The 8,993-nt window shown below is 49.7% G+C and overlaps 1 protein-coding gene across 1 annotated transcript; it reads left to right on the top strand.

Moving 5' to 3' along the window:
- The first annotated feature begins 2,522 nt into the window (after window positions 1-2,522).
- Window positions 2,523-3,653, top strand: LOC123141630 (protein GDAP2 homolog). Its single transcript, XM_044560723.1, has 3 exons — window positions 2,523-2,834; window positions 2,934-3,207; window positions 3,296-3,653. Exons 1-3 carry the CDS (start codon window positions 2,702-2,704, stop codon window positions 3,513-3,515), a joined length of 627 nt encoding a protein of 208 aa, XP_044416658.1. The 5' UTR covers window positions 2,523-2,701; the 3' UTR covers window positions 3,516-3,653.
- Window positions 3,654-8,993: the final 5,340 nt, after the last annotated feature.

The following is an 8,993-nucleotide window of genomic DNA, read 5'->3' as shown; positions in this document are numbered from 1 at the left end:
CCCGTTATCAACGACATCCAATGTCCATGGTCAGGAAACCGTAACCATCTATTGATCAACGAGCTAGTCAACTAGAGGCTTACCAGGGACATGGTGTTGTCTATGTATCCACACATGTATCTGAGTTTCCTATCAATACAATTCTAGCATGGATAATAAACGATTATCATGAACAAGGAAATATAATAATAACCAATTTATTATTGCCTCTAGGACATATTTCCAACAGTCGGCAGAGGGTTGAGGAAAAGTTTAGTCGCCATATGTTCTCAAAACCCTAGAGAAAGGCCAAAAAATCTTCTTTTGTGATGACCACAAAATATTATTACAATATGTTCATATAGCCTGACAAGCCATATCATGCTAAGAACATTTTGAAAAAAAACTTATAAGTCCAATTTTCAAGATATAATCTTGATTTTTTAACGAAATTATTTTTTCGTGAGGGAGGCGATGAGGCAAGCGACATACAACCCTAGCCACCGCCTGTCGCCCACCCATCTCGCTGCCGACACTAGCAAAGCACACGCGACGCCGACCGCGGCCGGGAGGTCCTGGTCTAGGGCGGCATGCTATGGAGGTATTTGAGGGCTGTTGTGGATGACAAAGCAGATGAAGGATCGAATGGAAGTCTTCGTCAAGCAGGCTCGGTGATGGCGTCGGTTTGGCCGGAGGATCCAATGCGTCGATCCTCATTGGTAGCCCGACCTCGCTACGCCATCGGAGAAGAAGGCGTTGGTGCATTGTCCTGGACGGGGCGAGCTTGGTCTCATATCCTGATCCGGTGTGCACTTACGTGGGCAATTTGTTTTAGGTTTTTTTAGGGAGTCTTCGTGTTTGGTATGGGATGGCGAGGCGGCGGCGCGGTGTAGGAATAATTTCCTTTCCACCCTATCCCCATTTTTTGGGCGATCTTACCATCGCCGGAGGGCGTGAGTACTTGTAGGCGTTTGGTATGTTTATATATATATATATATATATATATATATATATTGCGAGAAAATTTCCGATCTGTTCATCATGTCATAGCAATACAAAGAACAAACAAATAATAAAAATTAAATCCATGCCGTAGACCACCTAGCAACGACTACAAGTACTGGAACGAGCCGAAGGCGTGCCGCTGTCATCACCCCTTCCTCACCGGAGGCAGACTATTGGGGATATATGCCCACGATATGACCCGCCTAACTGGGTCGGGTTACCTCAGTGGCGACTTAATAAGCAAGACTCAAGATGGGCTGTGACGTTCAAGACCTCAAGGCCTGCAGGGCGGCTTGTAGAGTGGGCCGACTCAACAGCTAGTACTTGAAGACGGCGGCTCGAAGCCCAAAAGTACGAGTCGCCACCTGAAGCTTCCTTACTTAGGGAACAAGGCTAATAGGACACATACTAGGTCACGGGTCATAATACGACCCGGACTCTATTGTAAGGCCGGGCCTCCACCTATGTATAGAGGGGAGCCCTTGAGGGAGAAGGACTAAGTTACAAGCTCTCGAGTACTAGGTTAGCCAAGTCGCATCCTTGTAATCGAGATCATCATCATCAATAAACACAAAGCAGGACGTAGGCTTTTACCTCCACCGTGAGGAGCCAAACTTGGGTAAACCCTTATCTCTCGATTCCGATCAACATCAACTCCATTCAAGCAATCACCTAGCGGCGATGGCCTCATGACTAAGTCCTTTCACGAGGACATCTACCGTGACAAAATCACGACACGGACCAAACTTTTTATAGTATACAGTCTGGAAGTCATCGTGCTAAGACCGCACTGGACCAACACACCAGAACAACAACTGTCGCTGATGAAGAGAAATATAGATTGAAAGGATCCAACCTGTAGACACACGAACAAGGCATGATCCAAGCGGATCCACCGAAGACCAGCACCGACTGAATCCCGCGAGATCCGCTAGGGACACACCTCCACACGCCCTTCGATGGCGCTAGACGCATCACCGAAACCGCGGGGGAGAGGGAGGGTACGCGGGGAGAACCTTATTCTATCTTCAGGGAGCCGAGACCGCTCGTTTTCCAGAGTAGGATACAAACCCTAAAAAAAATTACAAAACCACCAAAAAAACGAAGCAAGAACCCTTTCGTCAGCAAGGGTTGAGGTCCACCGCGCCTTTATAGCCCTAAGGCCACCAAAGATAAGGCGGACCGGCGTGAGACACAGGAACCCGGAGTTCTTTCTTGAAGAGGGAGGCGGCGGCTGCGTCTCATCCGTGCTTGGGACCCTACACCCATTTTTTAAGTAATATATTGATGTAATATTATCTTCGTTATGTTGATATCTCAAACTAACCGTCAAGAGAAATGAGGAAAGTACCCTGCGTACAGTTACTCCAACAAAGGCAAAACAGCCAAATTCAATCCCGATTTCATTTAAGACCGGCACACAGAAACGCCGGGAACTCCCCAGGGCGGCGCCTATCCACTCCACTCCATCCCCCAACAAAAATATTCCCCGGATATCCTCCCGGGATCCCGCATCGCCTCGTCCACCACCGCTCGCGCCCATCCCCCAACGGCCCAGGAAACCAGCCCACCGCACCCCCACGCGCCGCGCCGCGCCATGCCACCGTCCTGCGTCAGCCCACTCGCATCGATCGCCATTTAAACGCTCACCTCTCTGCTCCGAGCTGGCGAGCTCTTCAGTCAGACGCGCGCGCACACACAAGACAAAACACACATCATGGTGGGTACCGTTGCCAAGGACGTGACGACCGAGCCGGAGCTGCTGCTGGACCGCAGCCGGGCGATCACCGTGCAGGGCGGCGACAAAGGGGGCCGCGCCGTCGTCAGGATCGTCGGCAAGTACTTCCCCGGTAAGATTTAGTTAACCCATAGGCCATAGCGATCTGGTCTCGGGTCGGATATGTTCGCGCAAAAGGCGACTGACAGGTCTCTGTCTCTGCGTGATGCAGCGCGCGCGCTGGGCGGGCGGGCGGAGGAGGCGCTGAAGGCGCACCTGCGGAAGCGGGTGCTCCCGGAGGTCGGGGAGCGGGACTTCGTGGTGGTGTACATGCACTCGCTCGTCGACCGCGGCGACAACTTCCCCGGCCTGGGCGCCATCCGCGCGGCGTACGAGTGCATGCCGGCCGCGGCCAGGGAGAGGCTGCGCGCCGTGTACTTCGTGCACCCCGGCATCCAGGCCCGGCTCTTCTTCGCAACCTTCGGCCGTTTCCTCTTCAGCTCCGGGTATGTGCGGTGCGGCTGATCAGCCGTGACCCGATTCGGTGTTTGGCATTGGTGCTGTCCGCTGGAAATTAAATCTTTGAACCTGCAGGTTGTACGAGAAGCTGAGGTACATGAGCAGGCTCGAATACCTGTGGGCGCACATAGACAAGGGGGAGCTCGAGGTCCCGGAGTGCGCGCGCCGGCACGACGACGAGCTGGAGCGCCGCCCGCTCATGGACTACGGAATCGAGGCCGCCGACCGCTGTTGCATGTTTGACGCCGCGTCCATGGACACACCGGCGTCCCTGCGCTCGCTGCGGTGCTCCTAATGGGCGCCGTGTGATCGGCCCTAGCAGCGTCCGGTTGTAGCTTAGCAGGCCTCTTGATGTTTGTTTGTAATCTGTACAAATTAGTATTATTTGTAAATAATAAGAAATATATATAATAAAGTGACCGATAATTCGAAATCGGCTCGGTTATTCCGCTATGGCCACCGCTAGGCGCCGGTGTGCCGGCTCAAATTTGGGCCGGTCGCACCACAGCCCCATGATGCGTGAGTCCCAGGCCGCACGATTCAGCCGCCTCCTCTCCCCCCGCGTCATCCCCTCCTTCTTCCTCTGGGCTTCCTTCTTCTCCCGCATCGTCAATCAGAAAAAAGGGAGCAGCGGCCGCGTGTCAGAGAGGAAAAGTTGCGGCGAGCGACGACGACCCTCGTCGTATTTCCCTCATCGGAGATCAGAGCGCCTCCGCACACTCACGCCCACCGCCATCGCAGATCCGCCATGGCTCCTAGGGCACGCCATGGCATGGTCCTCAAGCTCCTGAAGCCGTGCGACCATGACGGGGGCCTTAGAAAGAAGCAGAGAAGGAGTGACGGAGGAAGAAGAGAAAAGAAGGAAGGAGAAGAATAGAAGGGATGTCTACGTGCGGGCCCTTTGACCGCGTGGACGCGTGACCGGCCGAGCGTTCGGCTGGCGCGCCGTTCCCAAACGTTGCGTTGTACACCTAAAACACGCCATCATGTCTGTGGGTGCTGAAACCGTAGAACCACTGACTGAAGTGAAATTATCGAAAGACGTTAGGGCATTTCTAACTGTCCTCTAAAAGTTCTTCTTTTTTTCGGGTGGATTCCCTAAAAGCTAGTGTAGTATCTGACGAAGTAAAGTTAGTGAAGTAAATTTTTACTTTGGCCGCACCTAGCCGATACCCTATAAATAGTGGAGTAAAAATAAAATTATGTCAATTTTGTGTTCTAGTCGCACGAACTTCAAACACTACACAATACATATCTTAAAAATATTCAAATTAAAATATGCATAGCATAACCATCATAACCGTCTTGCGATGGCCTCCGAATGATTCAAAACTAGTCGTAGTTATGCTCACCAAGTCAAACAGCGGCCGAGGACTCCAAGGAGGCAAGGAATTCAGCCGTGTTCATCTCCACACTACAATGAACAAAGCAAACACTACCAACAATCACTACCGGCCACCAACAATCACTATCGGATACCAACAACACGCGAGGTTTTTGTTTTTACCTTGTAGGCATTTCATCGAGCATTTGGCGGCCGCGATACTTGTTGCAGGCTGTGGCCGCCGCCCGCGCCGGAGCAATGGCCGTAGGGAGCGCCGGAGTAGCTACACGAGGCGCCGGCCTAGGACGAGGCGACCCCTTGGCCTTCTTATGTTGGGGAACGCAGTATTTCAAAAAAATTACCTACGATCACGCAAGATCTATCTATGTGATGCATAGCAATGAGCAGGAGAGTGTGTCCACGTACCCTCGTAGACCGAAAACGGAAGCGTTAAGTAATGCGATTGATGTAGTCGAACGTCTTCGCGATCCAACCGATCAAGTACCGAACGCACGGCACCTCCGCGATCTGCACACGTTCAGCTCGGTGACGTCCCTCGAACTCTTGATCCAGCTGAGGCCGAGGGAGAGTTTCGTCAGCACGACGGCGTGATGACGGTGATGATGAAGTTACCGACGCAGGGCTTCGCCTAAGCACTACAACGATATGACCGAGGTGGAAATCTATGGAGGGGGGCACCGCACACGGGTAAGATAAACTTGTGTGTCTATGGGGTGCCCCCATCCCCCGTATATAAAGGAGTGGAGGAGGGGAGGGCCGGCCCTCTCAAGGCGCGCCCAAGGGGGGAGTCCTACTCCCGGTGGGAGTAGGATTCCCCCTTTCCCTAGTTGGAGTAGGAGAAGAAGGAAGAGGGAGAGGGAGAGAAGGAAAGGGGGGCCGGCCCCCCTCCCAATTCAGATTGGACTTGGGGGGCGCCCCCACCTTGGCCGCCTCCTCCTCTCTCCCACTAAGGCCCATTAAGGCCCAATGACTCCCCCCGGCGAATTCCCGTAACTCTCCGGTACTCCGAAAAATACCCGAACCACTCAGAACCTTTCCGATGTCCGAATATAGCCTTCCAATATATCGATCTTTACGTCTCGACAATTTCAAGACTCCTCGTCATGTCCGTGATCTCATCCGGGACTCAGAACATACTTCAGTCATCAAATCACATAAACTCATAATACAAATCGTCATCGAACGTTAAGCGTGCGGACCCTACGGGTTCGAGAACTATGTAGACATGACCGAGACTCATCTCCGGTCAATAACCAATAGCGGAACCTGGATGCTCATATTGGCTCCTACATATTCTACGAAGATCTTTATCGGTCAAACCGCATAACAACATACGTTGTTCCCTTTGTCATCGGTATGTTACTTGCCCGAGATTAGATCGTTGTTATCTCAATACCTAGTTCAATCTCGTTACCGGCAAGTCTCTTTACTCGTTCTGATGTATCATCCCGCAACTAACTCATTAGTCACATTGCTTGCAAGGCTTATAGTGATGTGCATTACCGAGAGGGCCCAAAGATACCTCTCCGAAACACGGAGTGACAAATCCTAATATCGATCTATGCCAACCCAACAAACACCCTCGGAGACACCTGTAGAGCATCTTTATAATCACCCAGTTACGTTGTGACGTTTGATAGCACACAAGGTGTTCCTCCGGTATCCGGGAGTTGCATAATCTCATAGTCAGAGGAACATGTATAAGTCATGAAGAAAGCAATAGCAATAAAACTCAACGATCATAATGCTAAAGCTAACGAATGGGTCTTGTCCATCACATCATTCTCTAATGATGTGATCCCGTTGATCAAATGACAACACATGTCTATGGCTAGGAAACTTAACCATCTTTGATTAATGAGCTAGTCAAGTAGAGGCATACTAGGGACACTCTGTTTGTCTATGTATTCACACATGTACTAAGTTTCCTGTTAATACAATTCTAACATGAATAATAAACATTTATCATGACATAAGGAAATATAAATAACAACTTTATTATTGCCTCTAGGGCATATTTCCTTCATCTTCATCTTCCTTTTCGTGGCCGCCTCGGCGAGCGTCGTCACCGCCGTTGTCGGCCTTCGAGCTTGTTTGGCTCTGGCGGGTGCGGTGGGAGGGCAGCGGGTCGTTGCCGAAGAGGCGGTGGCCACCAGCGAGGCCACTAGGGCGGTATGAGGAGGAGTTTGTACGTGGTGGGTTTTTTTCATCCCCAAATTCGACGTGAGTGGCGGTGCATCGATAATTTTCGGCGGCGAAACACCGGCGGCGAGGGCTGACTGGTGAAGGAAGGGTCCGGGCTATCCATTCTGGCCGGCCGGATGGTCATCGGTGGCGGTGGTAGGGTGCAGCAGCTCCGGTGGCGGGAGACAGGGCGGCGCGGGGTGAGAGAAAGAAAGAGGCGTCAGTTTTACTCGGCCACCACGGGAGTGAGTGAAAATAAGGAGATTTAGAGCAACTCCAACGCGCTGACCCAAACGGACGGCGGATTTGTCCTCTTTTTGTCTGTTTGGGTTGGCCGCCCATTCCGCGTCCGCCCTCTTTAGGATTTGGGTCAGCAGTGCGCCCAACGGCCGCGACCCATTTCATGTCCGCGCTCAAATTTCAAAAAAGGCCCGCGGCCATATCATGCCAGCGGCCATGGCGTCGCCTGAAGTTCATGCCGGCACCATGCCAGCGCCGGCATACAATGCCAGCTTCAGAAAAACAGCAATCGCCATGTGATTTAACACCAATAGTTCACATCGTCATGTGATTTAACACTCTATAGTTCACATCGCCATGTGACCAATATCCAAAGGGTTTACTAGAGTCAATAATCTAGTTCACATCGCCATGTGATTAACACCCAAAGAGTACTAAGGTGTGATCATGTTTTGTTTGTGAAAGAGGTTTAGTCAACGGGTCTACCACATTCAGAGCCGTATGTATTTTGCAAATTTTCTATGTCTACAATGCTCTGCATGGAGCTATTTTAGCTAATTGCTCCCACTTTCAATATGTATGCAGATTGAGACTCAGAGTCATCTGGATCGGTGTAAACGCTTGCATCGACGTAACTCTTTACGACAAACTCTTTATCACCTCCATAACCGAGAAATATTTCCTTAGTCTTCTTAGGTAACTAAGGATAACTTTGACCGCTGTCCAGCGATCCATTCTTGGATCACTTCCGTACCCCCTTACCAAACTCATGGCAAGGTACACAGTAGGTCTGGTACACAGCATAGCATACTTTATAAAGAACCTATGGCTGAGGCATAGGGAATGACTTTCATTCTCTCTCTATCTTCTGCCGTGGTCGGGCTTTGAGTCTTACTCAAATTCACACCTTGCAACACAGGCAAGAACTCCTTCTTTGACTATTCCATTTTGAACTACTTCAAAATCTTGTCAAGGTATGTACTCATTGAAAAAAACTTATCAAGCGTCTTGATCTATCTCTATAGATCTTGATGCTCAATATGTAAGCAGCTTCACCGAGGTCTTTCTTTTGAAAAACTCCTTTCAAAAACTCCTTTATGCTTTCCAGAAATTTCTACATTATTTCCGATCAACAGTATGTCATTCACATATACTTATCAGAAATGTTGTAGTCCTCCCACTCACTTTCTTGTAAATACAGGCTTCACCGCAAGTCTGTATAAAACTATATGCTTTGATCAACTCATCAAATCGTATATTCCAACTCCGAGATGCTTGCACCAGTCCATAGATGGATCGCTGGAGCTTTGCACCCTTTTTTAGTACCTTTAGGATCAACGAAACCTTCTGGTTGCATCGTATACAACTCTTCTTTTAAAAAATCCATTAAGGAATGTAGTTTTGACATCCATTTGCCAGATTTCATAAAATGCGGCAATTGCTAACATGATTCGGGCAGACTTAAGCACCGATACGAGTGAGAAAATCTCATCGTATTCAACACCTTGAACTTGTCGAAAACATTTTTTTCGACAATTCGAGCTTTGTCGATAGTAACACTACTATCAGCATTCGTCTTCCTCTTGAAGATCCATTTATTCTCTATGGCTTGCCGATCATCGGGCAAGTCAACCAAAGTCCACACTTTGCTCTCATACATGGATCTCATCTCAGATTTCATGGCCTCAAGCCATTTCGTGGAATCTGGGCTCATCACCGCTTCCTCATAGTTCGTAGACTCGTCATGGTCAAGTAACATGACCTCCAGAACAGGATTACTGTACCACTCTGGTGCGGTACCTTACTCTGGTTGACCTACGAGGTTCGGTAGTAACTTGATCTGAAGTTTCATGATCATCATCATTAGCTTCCTCACTGATTGGTGTAGGAATCACTGGAATTGATTTCTGTGATGAACTACTTTCCAATCAGGGAGAAGGTACAATTACCTCATCAAGTTCTACTTTTCTCCCACTCACTTCTTTCGAGAGAAACTCCTTCTCT

This window comes from Triticum aestivum, chromosome 6D, assembly GCF_018294505.1.
Source record: "Triticum aestivum cultivar Chinese Spring chromosome 6D, IWGSC CS RefSeq v2.1, whole genome shotgun sequence".
In the NCBI taxonomy this organism is placed as follows: domain Eukaryota; kingdom Viridiplantae; phylum Streptophyta; class Magnoliopsida; order Poales; family Poaceae; genus Triticum; species Triticum aestivum.
The sequence above is the reverse complement of the archived record's forward strand: the minus strand, read 5'-3'. Positions and strand labels throughout refer to the sequence as shown.

Coding starts and splice junctions, on each gene's coding strand:
- LOC123141630 (XM_044560723.1), top strand. CDS start 2,702: ATGGTGGGTACCGTTGCCAAGGACGTGACGACCGAGCCGGAGCTGCTG. Junction 2,835..2,933: donor CGTCGGCAAGTACTTCCCCG/GTAAGATTTAGT, acceptor TGCGTGATGCAG/CGCGCGCGCTGGGCGGGCGG. Junction 3,208..3,295: donor CGTTTCCTCTTCAGCTCCGG/GTATGTGCGGTG, acceptor TTGAACCTGCAG/GTTGTACGAGAAGCTGAGGT.